Source organism: Folsomia candida, unplaced genomic scaffold (genome assembly GCF_002217175.1).
Source record: "Folsomia candida strain VU population unplaced genomic scaffold, ASM221717v1 Fcan01_Sc017, whole genome shotgun sequence".
NCBI lineage: Eukaryota > Metazoa > Arthropoda > Collembola > Entomobryomorpha > Isotomidae > Folsomia > Folsomia candida.
The window spans coordinates 1,485,895-1,510,830 of record NW_019091209.1 but is presented as its reverse complement, the minus strand read 5'-3'; the positions used below and the strand labels follow the sequence as shown (position 1 = coordinate 1,510,830).

Below are 24,936 nucleotides of genomic sequence, written 5' to 3'. Positions count from 1 at the left end.
TTTATTCTTTATTTAATTTAATTCCCAGCCGGCACACATTTTTTCGCCTTTGCTGAAAATTCTTGATCCTCCGGACACTGGTACGGCATTGGAACGCCTCTCTCGCATTTAAGATACGCTTCGTCATCTTTCGGATCTGCCAGAACTGCTCCGTCACTGGGACAAATGTCTACAAAATTGAGAAAAACTTGGTCATTAAGCCAGTAATTTGTTGACATATGTGACTCTTGAAAAAGTGAGAAGAAGTATTACCACTTCTACATTCCGCGTTACTCGACTGCATACAAACTCGTTTAAAATGGTCGAAAAATTTACCAGAGGGGCAATACTTTGTAGCAGGGATGGTCCCTTTCCTGGAATCATTTTTGAATTAGCATCATTCAACATATTTGAACTGCCAAACTTTGCGAAAAATTTGCAAAACTATGAATACTGCATACGCATAATTTCAAGTAACCTAACTTAAAATATGTATATTTCAACTTTTTCATTTAATGATGGTCAAACTTTGTGGGTGTATTACCAAATTTGCATAGATCATAAAAATTTCAAAATATTTCTAGGTTTTCAGACATATAAATATTTCCGCTATTATTTCAAAAATACATAAATCTTCAAAAATTTGAACATATTTTGTAAATATTTCAACGATGTGAGTGTTTCAACGAAATCTTCTTGCTTAAAGAAATTGGACCACACAAAATCAAGAGTATTAAAATTACAAATACAACTTATATGAACATTTTTATTCGTGTAGTTTTTTCGTATATAAAAAATTTTGGGGTTTTTTCCTAAATATTAAATACATACGTATCCCAACAATTTTTCGCAAATACTTATCCACCCTCTGTACATACATAACAAATACATGCAAAAATTTTCACAATAAGCAAAACTACAAATTATACCCCCCAAAAATTGACTCACTTCCTACACTCGATATATTTCGAGCACTCCTCCTTAATCCCGTACGACCCTTGCACCGCACACTTGGCGCTGCCCTTTTGCAACGACAAGAGAATATTCGCCTGACCTTTCAGTCCCCTCAGTTCATCCTCATCCTTCCCCCCACCCGAACTATTACTTCCTCCTCCTACTCCCACGGCGGATGGAGGGTCATCCTCCGGCGGGGGGAGCGGTGTCTTCCCCCCCAGCACGACCGCCACCCTGATTCCCACCAAGACTAGCACCACCCCAAAAATGTACACCCCCCCACTGCCAACCTTCGACTGCATCCCTGCCACTCTTTCTTCCCCCCCAAAAACTGCGAGACTCAAAGGATTCACAGCAAGGCCAGGTTGCACCAGGAGTAGTATTGTTGTAATAATTAATCCTATTAATTGTGACATGGGTCAATTTAATTGAGTTGCCTCTGATCAATAAATAATTAACAATTAAGCACAGCACTCAACACAAGTTTTGTTGAGTGTACTACACACTTTATTTTATTAGTAAACAAACGTTAAACTAGGTTCAGCTCGAAATAAATGCGGAAGTGTCAAGTATTTATTAAATCATGTACCATTACAATGCAATTATGTTTAAATTAACACGTTTAAATGTCTTCACAATTTTGATGATAATTTTGATCGCATAATTTCATTCCTTCGTTTGTTGAAATATGAGACATTTCCTAAAAAGAATAAATAATTTGTGTAGAGTTTCATTTTGTCTCAAGATCTTGAAGTAATATTAAGTTTCTATGAGATCTTGAGACAAGTTGAGACGGATAGAAAAATTCTAACGACTTGAGAGAGTCATCTGCTGGGAGTGAGGAGTGAAGATCGTGGCGAGAGAAGAACTTGCCTTACTGAATTTTTGGTTTCCGAAAAAATAAAGTAAAAAAATATAATTCATAATTTCCTAAAAGAATGATTGCTAATTTATGTTGACCTTCTTTTTATTTGTTTTAGGAGATTGATCATAGATTCGAATCAAGATGGCGACTCCACCGATAAATACAAATTCTCAGGTGTCTGTGGTAAGGTTGTTAAATTGATGTTGGAGTAATTAATTAATTATTATTTAAGCATTATGTCGTTCTTTGATAGTATCTATATTATCAAGACGTCATGGATGGTGTAATCCGCGATCTTTTTGATCAAGGGGTAGATCAAAGCGTCCTTGTCGAGTTGAAAGCCCAATGGCGAAAAAATTTAGCTGAAATGGGAACTGTGACGGATTTCAAGGACAACAGGGTCATAGAGGATAGCGAAATCCCATCGACATCAGCGGGGCCTTCATCATCAATGAATGGTAAGGTAGTTGATTAAATAATTAATTTAATGTAAACTATTGTCTTTTTCTTTGGTTTAACGCAGATGTAGCGAAAATCATTCCTCCCCCACAGACCGGATCTAGCAAAATTGCTACCAGTGCCACTAGCGATGAAGATGAAAGCGATGTGGATGACGAAGAGGAAGTTGAGCATAAGCCTGCTGGTCGTGGAGGAAGGGGCGGTGCTAGAGGGAGGGGACGCGGTCGTGGTCGACCCAGCAAAATTGAAACTCGAGACGCAGGCGACAATGAAGACACGAGCGATAAAGAAGAAAACGACATTGATGATAAGCAAGAAATTGAGCCTCCAATTGGTCGTGGTCGTGGTGAATCAAGCAAAATTGCTACTCGTGACACGAGCGATAAAGAAGAAAGCGACACGGATGATATGCAAGAAATTGTGGCTCAGGCTGGTCATGGTGGATCAAGCAAAATTGCTACTCATGACACAAGCGATAAAGAAGAAGATGACAGGGACGATGAGCAAGAAATTGTGCGTCAGGCTGGTCGTGGAGGAAAAGGTTCTGCTAGAGGGAAGGGACGCGGTCGCGGTCGTGGGCGAGGTCAAGGTCGACCTAGCAAGATCGAAACTCTAGAGACAAGCGATAAAGAGGAAGACGACATGGATGATGAGCAAGAAACTGAGCTTAAGCCTGGTCGTGGAGGAAGGGGCGCTGCTAGAGGGAGGGGACGAGGTCGTGGTAAATCTAGCAAAATTGCTACTCGTGACACCAGCGATGAAGGAGAAAACGACAAGGATGATGAGCAAGAAACTGAGCTTAAGCCTGGTCGTGGAGGGAGGGGACGCGGACGACGCGGTCGTGGCCTGGGTCGATCTAGCAAAACTGATACTCGTGAGTCAAGCGATAAAGAAGACGACGACATGGATGATGACCAGGGTATTAAGCTTCAGCCAAGTCGTGGAGGGAGAGGTGCTGCTAGAGGGAGGGGCCGTGGTCGCGGTCGAGGTCAAGGTCGACCCAGCAAAATTGAAACTCGAGACGCAAGCGACAATGAAGACACGAGCGATAAAGAAGAAAACGATATTGATGATAAGCAAGAAATTGAGCCTCAAATTGGTCGTGGTCGTGGTGAATCAAGCAAAATTGCTACTCCTGACACGAGCGATGAAGATGAAAGCGATGTGGATGATGAAGAGGAAATTGAGCATAAGCCTGGTCGTGGAGGAGAGGGTTCTGCTAGAGGGAGGGGGCGTGGTCGTGGCCGGAAACGTCCTCTTGAAAAAGAACAATTCCCAACGGATTTGTTAGCCTATTTGGACGAAGTAAGGAGAAATATGTATGCTACAGGTGCAGCCGACTGGCTGATTCGCCAGATTGAAGAGGTTGGTTGCGCTATTTCTTAAAAAAATACTTGTCAATTCCATGCTAAATATCCTTACATCCATTCTTTTGTCAGACCATCCGGGAAGAAACAGCGTCGTTAGCGATGTCATCATTAGGTCAAGGGGGACCTAGCCAAATTGAAACTCGAGACACAAGCGACAATAAAGACATGAGCGATAAAGAAGAAAACGACACGGATGATAAGCAAGAAATTGAGCCTCAAATTGGTCATGGTCGTGGTGGATCAAGCAAAATTGCCGCTCGTGACACGAGCGATAAAGAAGAAAACGACATGGACGATGAGCAAGAAATTATGCGTCAGACTGGTCGTGGAGGAAAGGGCGCTGCTAGAGGGAGGGGACGCGGTCGTGGTCGATCTGGTAAAATTGCTGCTCGCGCCACAAGCGACAAAGACGAAAGCGATGTGGATGAGCAACATGAGATTAAGTTTGAGCCTCGTCGTGGAGGGAGAGGTGCTGGAAGATGGAGGGGGCGTGGTCGTGGTCGTGGCCGGAAACGTCCTCTTGAAGGCGAGCAAATCCCTCAGCTGGATGGTGGACTCGATTCAAAGTTGGATGCCGAAGACATGGGTTGTGTCGATGTGAGTGAATTATCAATACTGTTTTCAATATATCTATATATGCATATTTAAATTTACAATCATTTCCGGTTTGTAGGAAGAGGAAGAAGAACTTAACAAGGCTGCAATCGAATACCTAGCCGAACAACGGGAAAAGATGTATACTCAGGATAACTTGATCATTTGCCAGTATGCACAGGTTGGTTGCGCTATTTCTTAAAAAAATACTTTGTCAAATCCATGCTAAATATACTTCCATTCATTATTTTGTCAGATCATCCGGAGAGGATCCTCATGGAAATTCATCGTCAAAGATGGCATCATGAAGATCAACGGAAAAGACTACGTCTTCGGTTTTGGAAAGGGCGAAGCTCCGGAAGTTAAACCGGTTGGATGGGTGCCTCCGATTCCGAAGGCGACTGCGCTGGATAGTCTTCCCGTGGCGGAAGCGGTACCCACGGTCTCGTCAGCAATGCTCCCAGCCAACTTCGAACTTCCACCCGGCTTTTCTAGTGTTACTTTCCAAATCTAATCCCTTTTTCACCCAACTCTGAAAGACCACTATTTTTATTATTTCTTGTGGTCCTAACTTTTATTTCTTTTACAATATGTTACTGATCCATTTTGTTTACCGTTTTTCCCACTTTGTTTAACATTTTGGCAGTAATTATAAACAATGTTTTGTTGATCTTACAAAATTGGTGATTATTTGCCATAATTTCATGAAATTTTGATCCATTTCATCCAATTACTTAGATTTCTCATTTACTTTCTTATAATAACAACTCATATTATTTACATTGTAGATATTTCGTGTGATTCGTGACGATGACGACTTATTCGATTTAGCGAGTTAACTGCCGATTTAGGGAATCGGTTGATCTGACCCTAGCATCACATCGATTTTATGATCTCAGACGCGATGATGAGAATGATATGTATGTATACACAACAATGTAAATTAATTCAATTTAAAATCTGCAAATTGCATTTAACCAACAGTTTAAAAGAGGAAATACAAACGGGGAATATCTAATATTGCAAAGTTGCTTCGCATCACCATCATTGCCACACTTTGAGTAGACTTTTAAATACCCATGCTAATTAATAATTAATTGATTTTTTATCCTACCTCCTGTTGAGCGACAAAAAATATGAGACGATGAGGCAAGTTGAGCCGATTAAACAAATTCTAATGGCTTGAGAGCGTCATCTGCAGGACTCGTCTCCATCTCCTTCACTCGCGATAGAAGAAGCGTGCCTGCCTGAGTGAATTTTTGGTTTCCGAATAAAACTAACGTAAGAAAATAATAATTCATAATTTCCTAAAAGAATGATTGCTAATTTATGTTGACCTTCTTTTTATTTGTTTTAGGGAATTGATCATAGATTCGAATCAAGATGGCGACTCCACCGATAATTAAAATTCTCAGGTGTCTGTGGTAAGGGTATTAAATTTAAATTGATGTTGGAGTAATTAATTAATTATTTATGCATAATGTTGTTCTTTAATAGCATCGGCATTATCAACACGTCATTGATAGTGTGATCCGCAATATGTCTGGGACTTTTTTGGACGCAGGGATAGATCAAAGTGTCCTTGTCGATTTGGGTGTCCAGTGGCGAAAAAATTTAGCTGAAATGGGAACTGTGACGGATTTCAAGGACAACAGGGTCATTGAGGAGAGCGAAATCCCATCGACATCAGCGGGGCCTTCAATGAACGGTAAGTTAAAAATTAGTTAACTAAACAATTAGTTTAATCCAAACTATTGTAAACATCTTTCTTTTTTTTTGGTTTAACGCAGATATAGCGAAAGGGGATGTTGTCTACATCCTTCCACCCGCGCAGACTGTCGGTGTTCCTGTACTTATCCAACCTGTCAGTGAGGATGGGCCGAGTGTAACTGTCACGGTCCCGGTGGCAGCTCTACATGGAGGAATATTACGGGTAAACAAGGGAATAAGTAGAATAAGAACAAGTCGATAAAATCAGTTGAGTAATATTTTGTTTTTTTGTCAGCAAATCATTTCCGTGCCCGGAATGTTTGAAATTTCGGGCGAGCAAGATTTCACTACGGTCGTACAAGCCAGAGTGAATGAAGAATTGCGCAAGCGTGGGCTCCGAATTATCAAAGGGCGAGTACCCAAGAAGAGCGGAGGGATTGGACATCGTGGACGTGGAGGGAGGGGTGTTGCTAGAGGGAGAGGACGCGGCCGTGGTCGTGGTCGATCTAGCAAATTTGCTACCAGTTCCACTAGCGATGAAGATGAAAGCGATGTGGATGATGAAGAGGAAATTGAGCGTAAGCCTGCTGGTCGCGGAGGAAGGGGCGGTGCTAGAGGGAGGGGACGCGGTCGTGGTCGTAGCCGGGGTCGACCTAGCAAAATTGATACTCGTGAGTCAAGCGATAAAGAAGACGACGACATGGATGATGACCAGGGTATTAAGCTTCAGCCTGGTCGTGGAGGGAGAGGTACTGCTAGAGGGAGGGGCCGTGGTCGCGGTCGAGGTCAAGGTCGACCCAGCAAAATTGAAACTCGAGACGCAAGCGACAATGAAGACACGAGCGATAAAGAAGAAAACGACATTGATGATAAGCAAGAAATTGAGCCTCAAATTGGTCGTGGTCGTGGTGAATCAAGCAAAATTGCTACTCCTGACACGAGCGATGAAGATGAAAGCGATGTGGATGATGAAGAGGAAATTGAGCATAAGCCTGGTCGTGGAGGAGAGGGTTCTGCTAGAGGGAGGGGGCGTGGTCGTGGCCGGAAACGTCCTCTTGAAAAAGAACAATTCCCAACGGATTTGTTAGCCTATTTGGACGAAGTAAGGAGAAATATGTATGCTACAGGTGCAGCCGACTGGCTGATTCGCCAGATTGAAGAGGTTGGTTGCGCTATTTCTTAAAAAAATACTTGTCAATTCCATGCTAAATATCCTTACATCCATTCTTTTGTCAGACCATCCGGGAAGAAACAGCGTCGTTAGCGATGTCATCATTAGGTCAAGGGGGACCTAGCCAAATTGAAACTCGAGACACAAGCGACAATAAAGACATGAGCGATAAAGAAGAAAACGACACGGATGATAAGCAAGAAATTGAGCCTCAAATTGGTCATGGTCGTGGTGGATCAAGCAAAATTGCCGCTCGTGACACGAGCGATAAAGAAGAAAACGACATGGACGATGAGCAAGAAATTATGCGTCAGACTGGTCGTGGAGGAAAGGGCGCTGCTAGAGGGAGGGGACGCGGTCGTGGTCGATCTGGTAAAATTGCTGCTCGCGCCACAAGCGACAAAGACGAAAGCGATGTGGATGAGCAACATGAGATTAAGTTTGAGCCTCGTCGTGGAGGGAGAGGTGCTGGAAGATGGAGGGGGCGTGGTCGTGGTCGTGGCCGGAAACGTCCTCTTGAAGGCGAGCAAATCCCTCAGCTGGATGGTGGACTCGATTCAAAGTTGGATGCCGAAGACATGGGTTGTGTCGATGTGAGTGAATTATCAATACTGTTTTCAATATATCTATATATGCATATTTAAATTTACAATCATTTCCGGTTTGTAGGAAGAGGAAGAAGAACTTAACAAGGCTGCAATCGAATACCTAGCCGAACAACGGGAAAAGATGTATACTCAGGATAACTTGATCATTTGCCAGTATGCACAGGTTGGTTGCGCTATTTCTTAAAAAAATACTTTGTCAAATCCATGCTAAATATACTTCCATTCATTATTTTGTCAGATCATCCGGAGAGGATCCTCATGGAAATTCATCGTCAAAGATGGCATCATGAAGATCAACGGAAAAGACTACGTCTTCGGTTTTGGAAAGGGCGAAGCTCCGGAAGTTAAACCGGTTGGATGGGTGCCTCCGATTCCGAAGGCGACTGCGCTGGATAGTCTTCCCGTGGCGGAAGCGGTACCCACGGTCTCGTCAGCAATGCTCCCAGCCAACTTCGAACTTCCACCCGGCTTTTCTAGTGTTACTTTCCAAATCTAATCCCTTTTTCACCCAACTCTGAAAGACCACTATTTTTATTATTTCTTGTGGTCCTAACTTTTATTTCTTTTACAATATGTTACTGATCCATTTTGTTTACCGTTTTTCCCACTTTGTTTAACATTTTGGCAGTAATTATAAACAATGTTTTGTTGATCTTACAAAATTGGTGATTATTTGCCATAATTTCATGAAATTTTGATCCATTTCATCCAATTACTTAGATTTCTCATTTACTTTCTTATAATAACAACTCATATTATTTACATTGTAGATATTTCGTGTGATTCGTGACGATGACGACTTATTCGATTTAGCGAGTTAACTGCCGATTTAGGGAATCGGTTGATCTGACCCTAGCATCACATCGATTTTATGATCTCAGACGCGATGATGAGAATGATATGTATGTATACACAACAATGTAAATTAATTCAATTTAAAATCTGCAAATTGCATTTAACCAACAGTTTAAAAGAGGAAATACAAACGGGGAATATCTAATATTGCAAAGTTGCTTCGCATCACCATCATTGCCACACTTTGAGTAGACTTTTAAATACCCATGCTAATTAATAATTAATTGATTTTTTATCCTACCTCCTGTTGAGCGACAAAAAATATGAGACGATGAGGCAAGTTGAGCCGATTAAACAAATTCTAATGGCTTGAGAGCGTCATCTGCAGGACTCGTCTCCATCTCCTTCACTCGCGATAGAAGAAGCGTGCCTGCCTGAGTGAATTTTTGGTTTCCGAATAAAACTAACGTAAGAAAATAATAATTCATAATTTCCTAAAAGAATGATTGCTAATTTATGTTGACCTTCTTTTTATTTGTTTTAGGGAATTGATCATAGATTCGAATCAAGATGGCGACTCCACCGATAATTAAAATTCTCAGGTGTCTGTGGTAAGGGTATTAAATTTAAATTGATGTTGGAGTAATTAATTAATTATTTATGCATAATGTTGTTCTTTAATAGCATCGGCATTATCAACACGTCATTGATAGTGTGATCCGCAATATGTCTGGGACTTTTTTGGACGCAGGGATAGATCAAAGTGTCCTTGTCGATTTGGGTGTCCAGTGGCGAAAAAATTTAGCTGAAATGGGAACTGTGACGGATTTCAAGGACAACAGGGTCATTGAGGAGAGCGAAATCCCATCGACATCAGCGGGGCCTTCAATGAACGGTAAGTTAAAAATTAGTTAACTAAACAATTAGTTTAATCCAAACTATTGTAAACATCTTTCTTTTTTTTTGGTTTAACGCAGATATAGCGAAAGGGGATGTTGTCTACATCCTTCCACCCGCGCAGACTGTCGGTGTTCCTGTACTTATCCAACCTGTCAGTGAGGATGGGCCGAGTGTAACTGTCACGGTCCCGGTGGCAGCTCTACATGGAGGAATATTACGGGTAAACAAGGGAATAAGTAGAATAAGAACAAGTCGATAAAATCAGTTGAGTAATATTTTGTTTTTTTTGTCAGCAAATCATTTCCGTGCCCGGAATGTTTGAAATTTCGGGCGAGCAAGATTTCACTACGGTCGTACAAGCCAGAGTGAATGAAGAATTGCGCAAGCGTGGGCTCCGAATTATCAAAGGGCGAGTACCCAAGAAGAGCGGAGGGATTGGACATCGTGGACGTGGAGGGAGGGGTGTTGCTAGAGGGAGAGGACGCGGCCGTGGTCGTGGTCGATCTAGCAAATTTGCTACCAGTTCCACTAGCGATGAAGATGAAAGCGATGTGGATGATGAAGAGGAAATTGAGCGTAAGCCTGCTGGTCGCGGAGGAAGGGGCGGTGCTAGAGGGAGGGGACGCGGTCGTGGTCGTAGCCGGGGTCGACCTAGCAAAATTGATACTCGTGAGTCAAGCGATAAAGAAGACGACGACATGGATGATGACCAGGGTATTAAGCTTCAGCCTGGTCGTGGAGGGAGAGGTACTGCTAGAGGGAGGGGCCGTGGTCGCGGTCGAGGTCAAGGTCGACCCAGCAAAATTGAAACTCGAGACGCAAGCGACAATGAAGACACGAGCGATAAAGAAGAAAACGACATTGATGATAAGCAAGAAATTGAGCCTCAAATTGGTCGTGGTCGTGGTGAATCAAGCAAAATTGCTACTCCTGACACGAGCGATGAAGATGAAAGCGATGTGGATGATGAAGAGGAAATTGAGCATAAGCCTGGTCGTGGAGGAGAGGGTTCTGCTAGAGGGAGGGGGCGTGGTCGTGGCCGGAAACGTCCTCTTGAAAAAGAACAATTCCCAACGGATTTGTTAGCCTATTTGGACGAAGTAAGGAGAAATATGTATGCTACAGGTGCAGCCGACTGGCTGATTCGCCAGATTGAAGAGGTTGGTTGCGCTATTTCTTAAAAAAATACTTGTCAATTCCATGCTAAATATCCTTACATCCATTCTTTTGTCAGACCATCCGGGAAGAAACAGCGTCGTTAGCGATGTCATCATTAGGTCAAGGGGGACCTAGCCAAATTGAAACTCGAGACACAAGCGACAATAAAGACATGAGCGATAAAGAAGAAAACGACACGGATGATAAGCAAGAAATTGAGCCTCAAATTGGTCATGGTCGTGGTGGATCAAGCAAAATTGCCGCTCGTGACACGAGCGATAAAGAAGAAAACGACATGGACGATGAGCAAGAAATTATGCGTCAGACTGGTCGTGGAGGAAAGGGCGCTGCTAGAGGGAGGGGACGCGGTCGTGGTCGATCTGGTAAAATTGCTGCTCGCGCCACAAGCGACAAAGACGAAAGCGATGTGGATGAGCAACATGAGATTAAGTTTGAGCCTCGTCGTGGAGGGAGAGGTGCTGGAAGATGGAGGGGGCGTGGTCGTGGTCGTGGCCGGAAACGTCCTCTTGAAGGCGAGCAAATCCCTCAGCTGGATGGTGGACTCGATTCAAAGTTGGATGCCGAAGACATGGGTTGTGTCGATGTGAGTGAATTATCAATACTGTTTTCAATATATCTATATATGCATATTTAAATTTACAATCATTTCCGGTTTGTAGGAAGAGGAAGAAGAACTTAACAAGGCTGCAATCGAATACCTAGCCGAACAACGGGAAAAGATGTATACTCAGGATAACTTGATCATTTGCCAGTATGCACAGGTTGGTTGCGCTATTTCTTAAAAAAATACTTTGTCAAATCCATGCTAAATATACTTCCATTCATTATTTTGTCAGATCATCCGGAGAGGATCCTCATGGAAATTCATCGTCAAAGATGGCATCATGAAGATCAACGGAAAAGACTACGTCTTCGGTTTTGGAAAGGGCGAAGCTCCGGAAGTTAAACCGGTTGGATGGGTGCCTCCGATTCCGAAGGCGACTGCGCTGGATAGTCTTCCCGTGGCGGAAGCGGTACCCACGGTCTCGTCAGCAATGCTCCCAGCCAACTTCGAACTTCCACCCGGCTTTTCTAGTGTTACTTTCCAAATCTAATCCCTTTTTCACCCAACTCTGAAAGACCACTATTTTTATTATTTCTTGTGGTCCTAACTTTTATTTCTTTTACAATATGTTACTGATCCATTTTGTTTACCGTTTTTCCCACTTTGTTTAACATTTTGGCAGTAATTATAAACAATGTTTTGTTGATCTTACAAAATTGGTGATTATTTGCCATAATTTCATGAAATTTTGATCCATTTCATCCAATTACTTAGATTTCTCATTTACTTTCTTATAATAACAACTCATATTATTTACATTGTAGATATTTCGTGTGATTCGTGACGATGACGACTTATTCGATTTAGCGAGTTAACTGCCGATTTAGGGAATCGGTTGATCTGACCCTAGCATCACATCGATTTTATGATCTCAGACGCGATGATGAGAATGATATGTATGTATACACAACAATGTAAATTAATTCAATTTAAAATCTGCAAATTGCATTTAACCAACAGTTTAAAAGAGGAAATACAAACGGGGAATATCTAATATTGCAAAGTTGCTTCGCATCACCATCATTGCCACACTTTGAGTAGACTTTTAAATACCCATGCTAATTAATAATTAATTGATTTTTTATCCTACCTCCTGTTGAGCGACAAAAAATATGAGACGATGAGGCAAGTTGAGCCGATTAAACAAATTCTAATGGCTTGAGAGCGTCATCTGCAGGACTCGTCTCCATCTCCTTCACTCGCGATAGAAGAAGCGTGCCTGCCTGAGTGAATTTTTGGTTTCCGAATAAAACTAACGTAAGAAAATAATAATTCATAATTTCCTAAAAGAATGATTGCTAATTTATGTTGACCTTCTTTTTATTTGTTTTAGGGAATTGATCATAGATTCGAATCAAGATGGCGACTCCACCGATAATTAAAATTCTCAGGTGTCTGTGGTAAGGGTATTAAATTTAAATTGATGTTGGAGTAATTAATTAATTATTTATGCATAATGTTGTTCTTTAATAGCATCGGCATTATCAACACGTCATTGATAGTGTGATCCGCAATATGTCTGGGACTTTTTTGGACGCAGGGATAGATCAAAGTGTCCTTGTCGATTTGGGTGTCCAGTGGCGAAAAAATTTAGCTGAAATGGGAACTGTGACGGATTTCAAGGACAACAGGGTCATTGAGGAGAGCGAAATCCCATCGACATCAGCGGGGCCTTCAATGAACGGTAAGTTAAAAATTAGTTAACTAAACAATTAGTTTAATCCAAACTATTGTAAACATCTTTCTTTTTTTTTGGTTTAACGCAGATATAGCGAAAGGGGATGTTGTCTACATCCTTCCACCCGCGCAGACTGTCGGTGTTCCTGTACTTATCCAACCTGTCAGTGAGGATGGGCCGAGTGTAACTGTCACGGTCCCGGTGGCAGCTCTACATGGAGGAATATTACGGGTAAACAAGGGAATAAGTAGAATAAGAACAAGTCGATAAAATCAGTTGAGTAATATTTTGTTTTTTTTGTCAGCAAATCATTTCCGTGCCCGGAATGTTTGAAATTTCGGGCGAGCAAGATTTCACTACGGTCGTACAAGCCAGAGTGAATGAAGAATTGCGCAAGCGTGGGCTCCGAATTATCAAAGGGCGAGTACCCAAGAAGAGCGGAGGGATTGGACATCGTGGACGTGGAGGGAGGGGTGTTGCTAGAGGGAGAGGACGCGGCCGTGGTCGTGGTCGATCTAGCAAATTTGCTACCAGTTCCACTAGCGATGAAGATGAAAGCGATGTGGATGATGAAGAGGAAATTGAGCGTAAGCCTGCTGGTCGCGGAGGAAGGGGCGGTGCTAGAGGGAGGGGACGCGGTCGTGGTCGTAGCCGGGGTCGACCTAGCAAAATTGATACTCGTGAGTCAAGCGATAAAGAAGACGACGACATGGATGATGACCAGGGTATTAAGCTTCAGCCTGGTCGTGGAGGGAGAGGTACTGCTAGAGGGAGGGGCCGTGGTCGCGGTCGAGGTCAAGGTCGACCCAGCAAAATTGAAACTCGAGACGCAAGCGACAATGAAGACACGAGCGATAAAGAAGAAAACGACATTGATGATAAGCAAGAAATTGAGCCTCAAATTGGTCGTGGTCGTGGTGAATCAAGCAAAATTGCTACTCATGACACAAGCGATAAAGAAGAAAATGACATGGACGATGAGCAAGAAATTGTGCGTCAGGCTGGTCGTGAAGGAAAAGGTTCTGCCAGAGGGAGGGGACGCGGTCGCGGTCGTGGGCGAGGTCAAGGTCGACCTAGCAAAATTGAAACTCTAGAGACAAGCGATAAAGAAGAAGACGACATGGATGATGAGCAAGAAACTGAGTTTAAGCCTGGTCGTGGAGGAAGGGGCGCTGCTAGAGGGAGGGGACGCGGTCGAGGTCGTGGTAAATCTAGCAAAATTACTACACGTGACTCCAGCGATGAAGGAGATAACGACAAGGATGATGAGCAAGAAACTGAGCTTAAGCCTGGTCGTGGAGGGACGCGGACGACGCGGTCGCGGCCGTGGTCGATCTAGCAAGGTTGCTATTCGCGCCACAAACGACAAAGACGAAAGCGATGTGGATGAGCCACAGGAGATCAAGTTTGAGCCTCGTCGTGGAGGGAGAGTTGCTGGAAGAGGGAGGGGGCGTGGTGGTCGTGGTCGTGGCCGGAGACGTGCTCTTGAAGACGAGCAAATCCCTCAGCTGGATGGTGGGCTCGATTCAGAGTCGGATGGCGAAGACATGGATTGTATTGATGTGAGTGAATTATCAATAATGTTTTCAATATATATGTATGTACGTATATTTAAATTTTCAATTATTTCCGGTTTGTAGGAAGAGGAAGAAGAACTTAACAAAGCTGCAATGGAATACCGAGCCGAACAACGGGAAAGGATGTATACTCAGGATAACTTGATCATTTGCCAGTATGAAAAGGTTGGTCGCGCTATTTCTTAAAAAATACCAAATCCATACTAAATGCTTCCATTCATTATTTTGTCAGATCATCCGGAAAGGATACTCGTGGAAATTCGTCGTCAAAGATGGCATCATGAAGATCAACGGAAAAGACTACGTCTTCGGTTTTGGGGAGGGCGAAACGGGCGAAGCTCCTGACATTAAACCGTATGGATGGGTTCCTCCGGGGTTCGAAATTGTTCCCAAAGTAGAACTCTCATCGACAATCTTCCCAATTGTCTTGGACATCCCACCACCCGGCGTTTCAAGCGTTACTTACCAAATCTAATCCCTATTTCACCCAACTCTGAATGACCACTATTTTTATTATTTCTTGTGGTCCTAACTTTTATTTCTTTTACAATTTGTTACTGATCCATCTTGCTCACAATAAGACTAACTCGTATTGAATTGAGATATTTAAATGTATTCGAAATTTTGAGCACAATTTTGATCTCATAACTTCATTCCTTCATTTTTTACCCTATAGAAGCATGGCATTTTTCTTAAAAAGAAAAGAATTCTGAAAAAAAAATTTTGTGTAGAATTTCATTTAATTTCACGCACTTTGTTCCCGATATTATGCAATCATAATTAAATAGTTGAGATATTTAAACGTCAAAATTTTTATGACAATTTTGATTCCTACGGGTTTTGCACGTATTGAAGGATGGTATTTTTCCAAAAAAGTATTATGAACTTCAGAAAGATACAAATTTTATCATCATTTCATGCACTTTGTTCCCGAACCGAGAGGCTAAATCCTGGTCGGAGGGGATGGGACTTTTACAACCGTTGAGAGCTCGCTGCTGCTGCTGCTTTGACAGAATCAACGAGACTACACGACGACTCGGGACGAGATGTCCAACTTTAGTTAATTATTTGTCATATTTTTTTAATGGTTGCAATTAATTTCGAAATTTTAATCATTTCTTAGACAGTAGTTTCCCTTCTGGGCGGTCTTTTTTTGTGATTTATTATACGTACATACTCGCTGTTTGTATTAACAAAACAAACTTGTTAACTAATAACTAAACCACTTGAGTTGTTGACTTTTGATATTATTAATTACTTAATTAGTGGGTGGATTAAGTTGGGAGAAGATATTATTATACTACTATTCTCGTGGTTAGTTTGTTGGCTAGTTAATTGTAAAGTTTAATTCACCGGAAAGAGGACAAGATGGGGTGTGCCGTGAGCAGTATTGCGGAAGATAAGGAAGCGATCGAACGGTCGAAAAGGATTGACCGTGACTTGAGGGCGGATGCACATAAGGCGTCGAGAGAAGTGAAGTTGCTTTTGTTGGGTAAGTGTAAAATAGGAAGAAGAATTTCAGTTTTGTGTGTGTGTATTTTGTAATGATTGCGAATTAACTACTACTAAACTAACTAACTGTATCCTTTAATATCTTTATTTTTCTATACGTTCAACAGGGGCTGGTGAATCGGGGAAGAGTACGATTGTAAAACAAATGAAGATAATTCACGAAACTGGTTATACCCCGGAAGAATGTGAACAATACCGTCCCGTCGTGTACTCCAATACTATTCAAAGTTTGATGGCCATCATCCGAGCGATGGGACAACTTCGCGTGGATTTTAGAGATCCGAACAAAAAGGTAGGTCAAGAGGAGAAGATGATGAAATCATTGAATATTAAAAAAAACTCCGCTATGAAAATATCATTAACTTGTGCAGGAAGACGCCCGGTTATTCTTCACACTTGCGTCGGGAGCGGAGGAAGGCGAAATTAGTTTGGAATTGGCCACCGTGATGAAACGTCTCTGGACTGATGGTGGGGTTCAGCAATGTTTCTCGCGTGCCAGGGAATACCAACTTAACGACTCTGCTGCCTACTATTTAAACGCCTTGGACCGTATCTCACAACCGGGTTATATTCCCACACAGCAGGACGTTCTAAGGACACGGGTCAAAACTACGGGAATTGTGGAGTCGCAATTTACCTTTAAAAATCTGCACTTTAAGCTTTTCGGTAAATTTGATTCTACTTTATCATTTTATAGTTAATTTAATGTGTCTAATTTAATCTAATCTGGGTGTGTCTAGACGTCGGTGGGCAACGCAGTGAGAGAAAGAAGTGGATTCATTGTTTTGAGGGGGTGACGGCCATTATATTTTGTGTAGCGCTGTCAGGTGAATTATCTTATCAAATTATATTTGGAACAGAAATTGCATAAAAGGTTATAAATAATAATGATTTTTTGTTTTTCTTTAATTATTAACAGGATATGATCTAGTTCTCGCCGAAGATGAAGAAATGAATCGAATGATTGAATCGATGAAACTCTTTGATTCCATCTGCAACTCGAAATGGTTCGTGGAAACTTCAATCATTCTCTTTTTAAATAAAAAGGATCTATTCGAGGAGAAAATCAGACGAAGTCCGCTTACCATCTGCTTTCCGGAATATCGAGGTATTTTAATTTGACCTAGTGAATCTACTTCTATAATGTCAAATAAATAATTAACTAATACGCCACCTTTCTTCACAGGACCCAACACATTCGAGGATGGAGCCGCATATATCAAACATCAATTTGAGAGCTTGAACAAACTGAAAGATCAGAAAGAAATTTACACCCACTTTACCTGTGCCACGGACACGAATAATATTCAATTCGTGTTTGAAGCCGTCACTGATGTCATTATCAAGAACAATTTGAAGGATTGTGGTCTCTACTAAGGGTACAGATTCACGGAAACAAGAACAAGAGAAAATGTTCCCCCCTTCGTTAACATCTTTTCCATAATTACCATGTTTTTTACCCACACTTAATTCTAATTGTACATAGCCCGATAAATCCGACACAACGATCCACCCACCCTCAGTCAGTGTTCAGTTCAACAGTGAGTTGTGTGCTCACTACTACGTAATAACTAAGTAACATGCCTCTCGTTATATATTGTTGTGTTGACCCACGAGTTGTGTAATTTATTTGTAAATTATTAATGACTTAACTCGGTTAACTTTTAACCCTTAGTAATTTAATATTGAATGTGACTGCATATTTACTTTTCTTATACCTTCCTTCGAAACATTCCAGGATTTTTAAAAATTGTATCCATTCCGATCGTGTCCCTTAAAGAGGCAACATATTTATATTCCGGAATATTTTAGATGGGAAGAGCTTTCCTTGATACGTTTTGTTCAATTTTTTTTGTTAGTGATGTATGAAATGATATTTAATTGTGCAATTTTTTTACGTTTAACTATTTTGTATTATGGGCTTTGAGTGGTTACGTGACACATACAGGTTGTCAAACTTGTTATGATGTCATTATACAAATGTACTGCCAAAAAAATTAACTACCCAAAAGCCGGACATTCCCCACTGAATAATGTTTTCCCATCCCTATCTGCTAAGTTATCGGATGTGTGCATGTGTCATCATTATTGTGTGTGCCTTACAAACATTAGTACCAAATCTATAGACTTAGCAATTCATTAATCCAGTACGAACGAAGAGCCTTTCAAATCTCAACAATTGCTACTACACATAATTACTAAATATTTGCCAAAGTAATCCTTTTACACTAAAGTTCGTAATGGTTCACAACGAAACTAATGAACAAACCGAGGGAACAAAGAGTTAGCTTATAATTAACAAGGAACAAATGATTGTATTTATTTCTACAGGGAACAAAATACTATATAATTTATGTCTAAAAGTATTACTAAGACTTTGCACTGTTGACTGTGTCTTTTTTTCATGAAAAGAAATCAAATCAAATTGACCATACTTTTTTTTACTAATTATTTGATGAAAGTAATTTAACTTGTTAACCTGATTTTCGATTCGACTTTTTCTCTCGTAAGTTTACCTTTTCTTAATTGCTCAAAAAATAAAAGAAGGTGATAATAGTATTAGAAAAATGAAATCACTATTACAAACAAATTATATAAGAGACTGTTATTAAAACTATTATTGTTATTGATGATATTGGACAAAAAACTCTATAAAATTAAAATTAGTGATATTAATTAACTGATAATTGTATCACGTTTGTCACAAAGTATGCCCTTGTGTGCTTATCTGGACACATGGTCTCTCTTATCATCCTATTAATGTAACTCTAATTGTTATGAATATTTTAAACCACATCTTCAATTTTCTTGCCTTTAAAACCCTTTAGTATTTACAAGTTAGTTAGTTAATTGTTCATTCCTACATACATAAATATTTTATCCCAAAACTTTTATCGTTATTAATATGACTAGTTTTTTTTTTGTTACGGTTTAATTATCACTAAGAGAAAATTTATTTAGTTAATTATCACAGGATAACAGACTATATTGTAGTGACTTGTGGAGTCAAATAAAATTTGGAATATGCAATACTAAAAAAAGTAAATGATTTATTTCATTACATGAAAGTACATGTGCAATTATGTACGAATATTTTGGGGTTTAATTTTTCCAATGAAAATAATCCAACAATTTCAAGTATCATATTCAATGAAGTTATTTTGGTAATGGATATTAATAAATTTAGTGTTATATACTTATCACAGTCGCGAGCTGGCGAAAAAATATGTCAATTGGTTTCTGAAGGACATTCATGTAATTGATTAAATAATCTGTGATCTGTCAGATTGATTTGTTCAATAGTACAAAATGTCCCAGTGGTTGCCCTCTTTGGCGTAAATGTTGCCAGCCGCACTCTGGTACATGGGGGCACCGTCGCCTCGGTCGCCAATGTAGGTGAAGCTGTTTGTCACATAGCTGTTGATGCAGGCGTTGAGAGAAATGTCCGCCTTGTATCCGTTCCAGTGGGAATAAGTTCCGGAGGCATGACCCGTCTGCAAATTATAAACGAGGGGGTATTGATTATAATTCAGTGTTTCGTTTCGCTACATTTTTTGCACTGGAAAGCAAGTCACGTCAAAAATGCGGGGTGCAAGAAATATATGCGCCATTAAGCCACGCTGCGTATGAAGTATTTACAGCGGTCTCTTGTGCCTTGCATTTTTTGTAGGTCGAAATATTTACTTGCAAGAAACCACTTTCTTCTTCCCGTTATTTCTTGCAAGTGGTTATCTGTACAAACACTTATCAACCCACCTCTGTCCCTCCGGTGACATTTATGGGACACGCCGACGCTCTCTTGAGCGTTTCCAACCCAGCAATGGTATTCTCTCGGACGCCTTCGAAAGATGTGCACGTTGGGTTGTTACGATCACTGCAACCGCCCGACGAGGTGACCGACATTCCTAGAAAGAAAAAATCAAAATTCAGATTCGAATTGAAAATAAGTCTCAAAATTTGAACGAGTACCAGCAGCAGTCAATCTTGTCATGGCTTGAGCGTGAGTCATGGCGCTGTTGGTTAATAATTAATTGTCAAGAAATTCTATGAATTTTTTTACGCGTCAAACTGCACACGAATTAAGATTTGCATATGTACATACATACCTGGCATCTGCAACAAGTCCGAGAAGAAAGACGGTCACGATTCTATGAGCCATTATGCAAAAATTATGTAATATTCAGCCTGTAAAAGTCTACACCAAAATGTTATCCAGATTGGGTACGAGTTTCCCTTTTATTATTATCCGTACCATCGAAATGCAGATTCATCCTTATCTCGTGATCTATGCTAAATATTCACTTGTTATTTTTTTTTGCATACGTACGTGCATCGCTTTGCAAATCCCTGTGCAAATTTAATGTCATCCCACCTTTTTGCGAACTTATCATTTTCATTATTCCACCATTTGTTGCGAAAAATATAATAATAATACTTGGAATTCTTGACTTTTAAAATTGATTAAGCATTCATATGTACACATGTTCTTCTGACGTGTGCACTTGTACGGATTCAAAGAATACGTGTGAATAAATATGGAAACGGTAAAAATGTTTGATTTCCTGGAAATGTGAATTGTAAATATGGTCATAAAAGTTCAATTTTGTAACCCGTGATTAGCCAAGATAAGTTAAATGACTAAATACAGTACAAAAATTGTATTTAAAACAACAAAGTAGTAGCTAGAAGAAATTCTGGATCTATAAAGATTTGCATATAATAGTCGTTATCATTGTTTGGATAAGCTAATTGTTATCGTCACCCAGTTTTCAGGTAGTACTATAAAACCATCTCTGGGAAATTGAGACGGCGTTGCATATGCATATACATAACTTGACCAATCGATCTACTCTGTCTGCATTGCATAAAAATAATGACAACTTTGCATGAAATCTTCATCACATAACCTCTGTGGGAAGTAAAATAATAAAATAAAATCATCCCTATTTTGAGATCGTATTACTTTTCCTTCATTAACTAACTTGACACCACTGACTGGTGTCAACTTGCACCTCGGCTCTTATGTGACTCATACTTTTCTACACCATTTCTTCACAACATTACATTACCAAGTACTTAACTTTAATTATGAACTCAAAGAAACTGCAATGCAACATTGGCTCAAGTAATGATGTAATGTCCAGCAGTTCAGTTCATCACAGAAAAGATACATACTTAAATAAACTGGTCGTCTCTCATTTCAATGTTGATGATGATGATGAAATGAAAACGAGAATAATGTTGTTAGTTGGTCGTCTCATCTCATCATTCTCATCTCTCTCAAGCTAAATATGTATGCAGTATGAGTGAGATCACCGTTAATTCCATCATCACATCACTCACAACAATTTTCACCAGTACTTACTTACCAAGTTACTTTACTACTATATTAAAAAAGGAGCAAATTTATTACCAGGACTGGAGGACGTTGTATAATGGCTAAATGTAAATAGTATGGTCAATCACACAGTGGCCGCGGAAGCTTGAGGGGACAATGTCCCAACGGTTGTTCGATGTCGGCATCATCTGCCTTATACAAACTCGTCCCTACAATGTTAATGTCCCCACAGCTTCCGCGGCCACTGGTCAATCAGCTCGAGTTTCTTGTGCAATGTTCGTTAAGTTACTTAAATTCTGGCTAAATTGACACCCTCCCCCTTCCTCCAAGAGTGAGGTCTCCTTTCTTCTCGAATCAAGAGATTTCATCAGCATCATCTGTTTTTTATAACATTGTTAAATAAAACGTTTTGGGAAATTTCCTAAGAAAATTTTCCGACAAAATTTCGGAAACTTATTTTTTTTTGGATGCATGACGTAAATGAATTCTCGTGAAGTGGAAGTACAACGGATTACGCAAGTTCTTCGGTCCAGAGAAAAATGAGACAGAGGCCTCCTTTCACTAATATTTTGGTGAGATGCTTGCCTGCCACTGGTCATTCTGCTGGATAGTTTGATTCGTATGGGAAAAAGGGGGCTGGTTTGGTTGCGTGGAGAGCTACCTTATCTTGCATCGTGTCACTTATCGGCGGAAGTAGATAAGCGAGAAAAGGGAGGATTTCATACCTCCGAGAGATGGCTCCTCTTCTCCTCATATCATATTTTTGTAATAACCGAAGGATTCGAGACTTTTTGGATGAAAGTAAACGTGTACTTGTATGAACCTTACGGTTCGTTCAGACATATTGGGAAAAAAGGTGTATGAATTTGGAAGAAAAGTATGTAAAAATGGGAATAAATTTGCAGAAAAGTGAAAAATTTTGACCCTTTTCTTCACCCTGACATATAAAATTTATCCACATTTTCAACAGGAGAATTAGAAAATTTAACACGTAGTTAATTACTAATTAGCATAATATCTCAATTTTCCCAATTCCAGTGCTCTTCTCTTTTTTCATGATAAACCAAAACCAAGCCCCCTAAATTCAAGAATAAACCTCTATTCTTTCCATCAATTCCACAAATTCTACCTTAAACTAATACCAAATCATACCTAAAAACCATTCAATTTTCCTCAGAACCTCCTCTCTTCACAATTAAAATCAATTAATCATCATATTTCTCCCCACCTTTATGAACGACCCTTTCCACTTCTCACCACAACATTCTGAGTCCACTAACCTAAACTCTTCTCTCGTCTTCTTGTCTCTCTTCTCTTGTGAGCCGCTCCCTCCAACGTATATTCCCTATCCTCTCGTCCCTCACAAACTTTTTTCCTCTTTTCAAAACTCCTACCCAAAATTCCCCAAAATTTCGAAAAACTCCCCCTCCCCCTCACCCCCTCGTTAAAACGCCCTTCCCACCTTGACCTTATCTTATCTCTTTTTCGCAGTGACGTGCAGCGTGTGTGGCTCTCCGCCCCGGCACCAGCAGAAAACCAGCAGAGAAACGATGATGATGATGATGATGGTGGTTAGCAGATCTCTTTTGCTGGCTGAACAAAATAACTGACTCACGAAACGACGACTGACTCGCTCACTCCTCAATTCCTCCAAACCAACCACTCATCCGCCGCCGACCACTAATAGAAAAACTAATAGAAGAAAAAGGTAACTAACTTTTCACTAATTCAGTTATTCATAAATACACTATTTCAATCGTTTCCTTATTATTATCTTGTTCTTTGTCTCGGCAGAAGAAGAATTGTTCAGATAGGACGATGGCCGCCATCCGTAAAAAGTTGGTGATAGTTGGTGACGGAGCTTGTGGTAAAACTTGTCTTCTCATCGTGTTTAGCAAAGATCAATTTCCAGAGGTGTATGTACCCACGGTTTTTGAGAATTATGTCGCCGATATTGAAGTCGATGGGAAACAGGTGAGTGATTTAGTTTTATGAGGGAGATTTGTGATTTGTGTGGGCGGGGGAGATGATAAGATGAGATGAGAGGGGGATATTTGGTGGGGGGTTTTAGAAGGTTATCTTGATTTTGTGTAAATTAGTGGGTTTAGTGTAATTTTGTGGGTATACATCTCTCTCCGTCGTGACACAACCAGTGGACCGATTTGGTTCAATGGGGGCTTAAAATGATCACAAATACTTACTCTTGACCTGCGTGACCTTTATTTTCGAATAGGTCGAACTCGCATTGTGGGATACCGCTGGACAGGAGGATTATGACCGCCTGCGACCCTTATCGTATCCAGATACGGACGTCATTCTCATGTGCTTCTCCATTGACTCGCCAGACTCTCTGGAAAACATTCCGGAGAAATGGAATCCTGAGGTGAGTTGTTGAAGAGAAAAGGTCAACTAATGATGAATGAAGTCACTAATATCACTGGTTTGTCACTTTAGGTGAAGCACTTTTGTCCCAATGTTCCCATCATTCTTGTCGGAAACAAGAAGGATTTGCGCAACGATCCAGCCACCATGAGAGAATTAGCAAAAATGAAGCAAGAGCCGGTCAAGCCGGAAGAGGGTCGCGCAATGGCGGAGAAAATCAATGCTTTCGCTTATCTTGAGTGCTCCGCCAAAAGTAAGGAAGGAGTCCGAGAAGTTTTCGAAACCGCGACTCGAGCTGCATTACAAGTATGACAAGTTATTGTTTAATTTATTTATTTAAAGTTATGATAAGCTCTCGTCTAATTGCAATCTTCAATTTCAGGTAAAGAAGAAGAAACGTACCAAGTGTTGTATTTTGTAAGTCATCATCCAATCCATTCGTCATGAATTAATTATTATTATTATTATTATTATTGTCATCATTATTATTAAATTAATCATCATCCTCCTCCATCACTCGCCGTATAAATCACTACCAGCAAACCAACTACCAACCAGCCAAACCCCACAAATTCATTAATTATTAATTGTAACGGTTGCTGTGTGGGTGTTATTATTACGTATTTAGATAAATGTTACGTTGTTGTTCCAGGCATTTTTTGAAAGAGAGAAATTCAGATTATTATTGTTATTATTATATTATTATACAACTCTTCCTTTTAGACAACTTATCAGATTATTATGAATTATAAAATTAGGTAAAAAACAACTTTCAAACTTTTTCGCCGTGACCTATATACCATAAAATAAGTACCATACCAGAAGAAAAGAGAAGAACGTTCTATAATAATAATTATTAAGGAACAACAATATTAAATAAGGAACAATTACTAACAAACAACACGAGGAGGAGAGAAAAGAAAACTCTGCTGCTGTTATTACTCTGTACTTTATCTACCTTAAAAAAACCTTAAATCTATTATATCTATCTATGTAAATCTACCCCTGTTATTGCCACTACTAAACTGAAACTAACCACTCTATGTATTAAAACTAACTACTACAACAACTAACGGACTAACTACTCTACTACTGGGACTACTCTTGTATGCTATTATTACAATTATAATTGTCACTATTATTATTATTATTATTATTCTTTAGTATTGTTACTCATGAGCGGATAAAAGTTTATGATTATATAAATATAAATAAAGTCCACAAGATTTAGACAGTTCAGTTGTCTTTAGAAAATTTGACT

General features: G+C 40.2%; 8 protein-coding genes across 8 annotated transcripts; 6 read left to right on the top strand and 2 right to left on the bottom strand.

The window, feature by feature from the left end:
- Nucleotides 1-17: 17 nt before the first annotated feature.
- On the bottom strand, nucleotides 18-1,349 carry LOC118437920. Its single transcript, XM_035857471.1, has 3 exons — nucleotides 928-1,349; nucleotides 253-353; nucleotides 18-169 (listed from the first exon to the last, which is right to left on the bottom strand). Exons 1-3 carry the CDS (start codon nucleotides 1,347-1,349, stop codon nucleotides 18-20), a joined length of 675 nt encoding a protein of 224 aa, XP_035713364.1.
- A 369-nt stretch (nucleotides 1,350-1,718) lies between these two features.
- LOC110856947 (ABC transporter F family member 4) lies at nucleotides 1,719-4,896 on the top strand. The gene is made up of 7 exons (XM_022105538.2): nucleotides 1,719-1,838; nucleotides 1,914-1,981; nucleotides 2,052-2,256; nucleotides 2,322-3,622; nucleotides 3,697-4,224; nucleotides 4,301-4,402; nucleotides 4,478-4,896. The coding sequence occupies exons 2-7, from the start codon at nucleotides 1,940-1,942 to the stop codon at nucleotides 4,733-4,735; spliced, it is 2,436 nt and encodes an 811-aa protein (XP_021961230.1). The 5' UTR covers nucleotides 1,719-1,838; nucleotides 1,914-1,939; the 3' UTR covers nucleotides 4,736-4,896.
- Nucleotides 4,897-5,374: 478 nt separating this feature from the next.
- LOC110856946 (ABC transporter F family member 4-like) lies at nucleotides 5,375-8,367 on the top strand. The gene is made up of 8 exons (XM_022105536.2): nucleotides 5,375-5,502; nucleotides 5,579-5,645; nucleotides 5,719-5,929; nucleotides 6,012-6,154; nucleotides 6,227-7,093; nucleotides 7,168-7,695; nucleotides 7,772-7,873; nucleotides 7,949-8,367. The coding sequence occupies exons 3-8, from the start codon at nucleotides 5,761-5,763 to the stop codon at nucleotides 8,204-8,206; spliced, it is 2,067 nt and encodes a 688-aa protein (XP_021961228.1). The 5' UTR covers nucleotides 5,375-5,502; nucleotides 5,579-5,645; nucleotides 5,719-5,760; the 3' UTR covers nucleotides 8,207-8,367.
- Nucleotides 8,368-8,845: 478 nt separating this feature from the next.
- On the top strand, nucleotides 8,846-11,839 carry LOC110856943 (ABC transporter F family member 4-like). Its single transcript, XM_022105529.2, has 8 exons — nucleotides 8,846-8,973; nucleotides 9,050-9,116; nucleotides 9,190-9,400; nucleotides 9,483-9,625; nucleotides 9,699-10,565; nucleotides 10,640-11,167; nucleotides 11,244-11,345; nucleotides 11,421-11,839. The coding sequence occupies exons 3-8, from the start codon at nucleotides 9,232-9,234 to the stop codon at nucleotides 11,676-11,678; spliced, it is 2,067 nt and encodes a 688-aa protein (XP_021961221.1). The 5' UTR covers nucleotides 8,846-8,973; nucleotides 9,050-9,116; nucleotides 9,190-9,231; the 3' UTR covers nucleotides 11,679-11,839.
- A 187-nt stretch (nucleotides 11,840-12,026) lies between these two features.
- On the top strand, nucleotides 12,027-15,044 carry LOC118437909 (protein qua-1-like). The gene is made up of 7 exons (XM_035857438.1): nucleotides 12,027-12,445; nucleotides 12,522-12,588; nucleotides 12,662-12,872; nucleotides 12,955-13,097; nucleotides 13,171-14,428; nucleotides 14,507-14,608; nucleotides 14,676-15,044. The coding sequence occupies exons 3-5, from the start codon at nucleotides 12,704-12,706 to the stop codon at nucleotides 14,203-14,205; spliced, it is 1,347 nt and encodes a 448-aa protein (XP_035713331.1). The 5' UTR covers nucleotides 12,027-12,445; nucleotides 12,522-12,588; nucleotides 12,662-12,703; the 3' UTR covers nucleotides 14,206-14,428; nucleotides 14,507-14,608; nucleotides 14,676-15,044.
- A 405-nt stretch (nucleotides 15,045-15,449) lies between these two features.
- Nucleotides 15,450-18,989, top strand: LOC110856662 (guanine nucleotide-binding protein G(i) subunit alpha). Its single transcript, XM_022105156.2, has 6 exons — nucleotides 15,450-15,935; nucleotides 16,063-16,247; nucleotides 16,327-16,621; nucleotides 16,696-16,782; nucleotides 16,875-17,063; nucleotides 17,142-18,989. The coding sequence occupies exons 1-6, from the start codon at nucleotides 15,812-15,814 to the stop codon at nucleotides 17,330-17,332; spliced, it is 1,071 nt and encodes a 356-aa protein (XP_021960848.1). The 5' UTR covers nucleotides 15,450-15,811; the 3' UTR covers nucleotides 17,333-18,989.
- Nucleotides 18,989-22,063, bottom strand: LOC110856663. Its single transcript, XM_022105157.2, has 4 exons — nucleotides 20,062-22,063; nucleotides 19,925-19,968; nucleotides 19,712-19,860; nucleotides 18,989-19,449 (listed from the first exon to the last, which is right to left on the bottom strand). Exons 1-4 carry the CDS (start codon nucleotides 20,112-20,114, stop codon nucleotides 19,252-19,254), a joined length of 444 nt encoding a protein of 147 aa, XP_021960849.1. The 5' UTR covers nucleotides 20,115-22,063; the 3' UTR covers nucleotides 18,989-19,251.
- Nucleotides 22,064-22,601: 538 nt separating this feature from the next.
- LOC110856789 (ras-like GTP-binding protein Rho1) lies at nucleotides 22,602-24,929 on the top strand. Its single transcript, XM_022105340.2, has 5 exons — nucleotides 22,602-23,001; nucleotides 23,088-23,267; nucleotides 23,527-23,676; nucleotides 23,748-23,981; nucleotides 24,058-24,929. Exons 2-5 carry the CDS (start codon nucleotides 23,112-23,114, stop codon nucleotides 24,094-24,096), a joined length of 579 nt encoding a protein of 192 aa, XP_021961032.1. The 5' UTR covers nucleotides 22,602-23,001; nucleotides 23,088-23,111; the 3' UTR covers nucleotides 24,097-24,929.
- Nucleotides 24,930-24,936: the final 7 nt, after the last annotated feature.

Coding starts and splice junctions, on each gene's coding strand:
- LOC110856662 (XM_022105156.2), top strand. CDS start 15,812: ATGGGGTGTGCCGTGAGCAGTATTGCGGAAGATAAGGAAGCGATCGAA. Junction 16,248..16,326: donor TTAGAGATCCGAACAAAAAG/GTAGGTCAAGAG, acceptor TAACTTGTGCAG/GAAGACGCCCGGTTATTCTT. Junction 17,064..17,141: donor CTGCTTTCCGGAATATCGAG/GTATTTTAATTT, acceptor CTTTCTTCACAG/GACCCAACACATTCGAGGAT.
- LOC118437920 (XM_035857471.1), bottom strand. CDS start 1,349: ATGTCACAATTAATAGGATTAATTATTACAACAATACTACTCCTGGTG. Junction 354..927: donor AAATATATCGAGTGTAGGAA/GTGAGTCAATTT, acceptor AAATGATTCCAG/GAAAGGGACCATCCCTGCTA. Junction 170..252: donor TAACGCGGAATGTAGAAGTG/GTAATACTTCTT, acceptor TCAATTTTGTAG/ACATTTGTCCCAGTGACGGA.
- LOC110856663 (XM_022105157.2), bottom strand. CDS start 20,114: ATGGCTCATAGAATCGTGACCGTCTTTCTTCTCGGACTTGTTGCAGAT. Junction 19,861..19,924: donor GACAAGATTGACTGCTGCTG/GTACTCGTTCAA, acceptor TTTTCTTTCTAG/GAATGTCGGTCACCTCGTCG. Junction 19,450..19,711: donor ATGTCACCGGAGGGACAGAG/GTGGGTTGATAA, acceptor TATAATTTGCAG/ACGGGTCATGCCTCCGGAAC.
- LOC110856946 (XM_022105536.2), top strand. CDS start 5,761: ATGTCTGGGACTTTTTTGGACGCAGGGATAGATCAAAGTGTCCTTGTC. Junction 6,155..6,226: donor TACATGGAGGAATATTACGG/GTAAACAAGGGA, acceptor TTTTTTTGTCAG/CAAATCATTTCCGTGCCCGG. Junction 7,874..7,948: donor TCATTTGCCAGTATGCACAG/GTTGGTTGCGCT, acceptor TTATTTTGTCAG/ATCATCCGGAGAGGATCCTC.
- LOC110856943 (XM_022105529.2), top strand. CDS start 9,232: ATGTCTGGGACTTTTTTGGACGCAGGGATAGATCAAAGTGTCCTTGTC. Junction 10,566..10,639: donor TGATTCGCCAGATTGAAGAG/GTTGGTTGCGCT, acceptor TTCTTTTGTCAG/ACCATCCGGGAAGAAACAGC. Junction 11,168..11,243: donor AAGACATGGGTTGTGTCGAT/GTGAGTGAATTA, acceptor TCCGGTTTGTAG/GAAGAGGAAGAAGAACTTAA.
- LOC118437909 (XM_035857438.1), top strand. CDS start 12,704: ATGTCTGGGACTTTTTTGGACGCAGGGATAGATCAAAGTGTCCTTGTC. Junction 12,873..12,954: donor AGCGGGGCCTTCAATGAACG/GTAAGTTAAAAA, acceptor GGTTTAACGCAG/ATATAGCGAAAGGGGATGTT. Junction 13,098..13,170: donor TACATGGAGGAATATTACGG/GTAAACAAGGGA, acceptor TTTTTTTGTCAG/CAAATCATTTCCGTGCCCGG.
- LOC110856947 (XM_022105538.2), top strand. CDS start 1,940: ATGGCGACTCCACCGATAAATACAAATTCTCAGGTGTCTGTG. Junction 2,257..2,321: donor GCCTTCATCATCAATGAATG/GTAAGGTAGTTG, acceptor GGTTTAACGCAG/ATGTAGCGAAAATCATTCCT. Junction 4,225..4,300: donor AAGACATGGGTTGTGTCGAT/GTGAGTGAATTA, acceptor TCCGGTTTGTAG/GAAGAGGAAGAAGAACTTAA.
- LOC110856789 (XM_022105340.2), top strand. CDS start 23,112: ATGGCCGCCATCCGTAAAAAGTTGGTGATAGTTGGTGACGGAGCTTGT. Junction 23,268..23,526: donor TTGAAGTCGATGGGAAACAG/GTGAGTGATTTA, acceptor ATTTTCGAATAG/GTCGAACTCGCATTGTGGGA. Junction 23,677..23,747: donor CGGAGAAATGGAATCCTGAG/GTGAGTTGTTGA, acceptor TTGTCACTTTAG/GTGAAGCACTTTTGTCCCAA.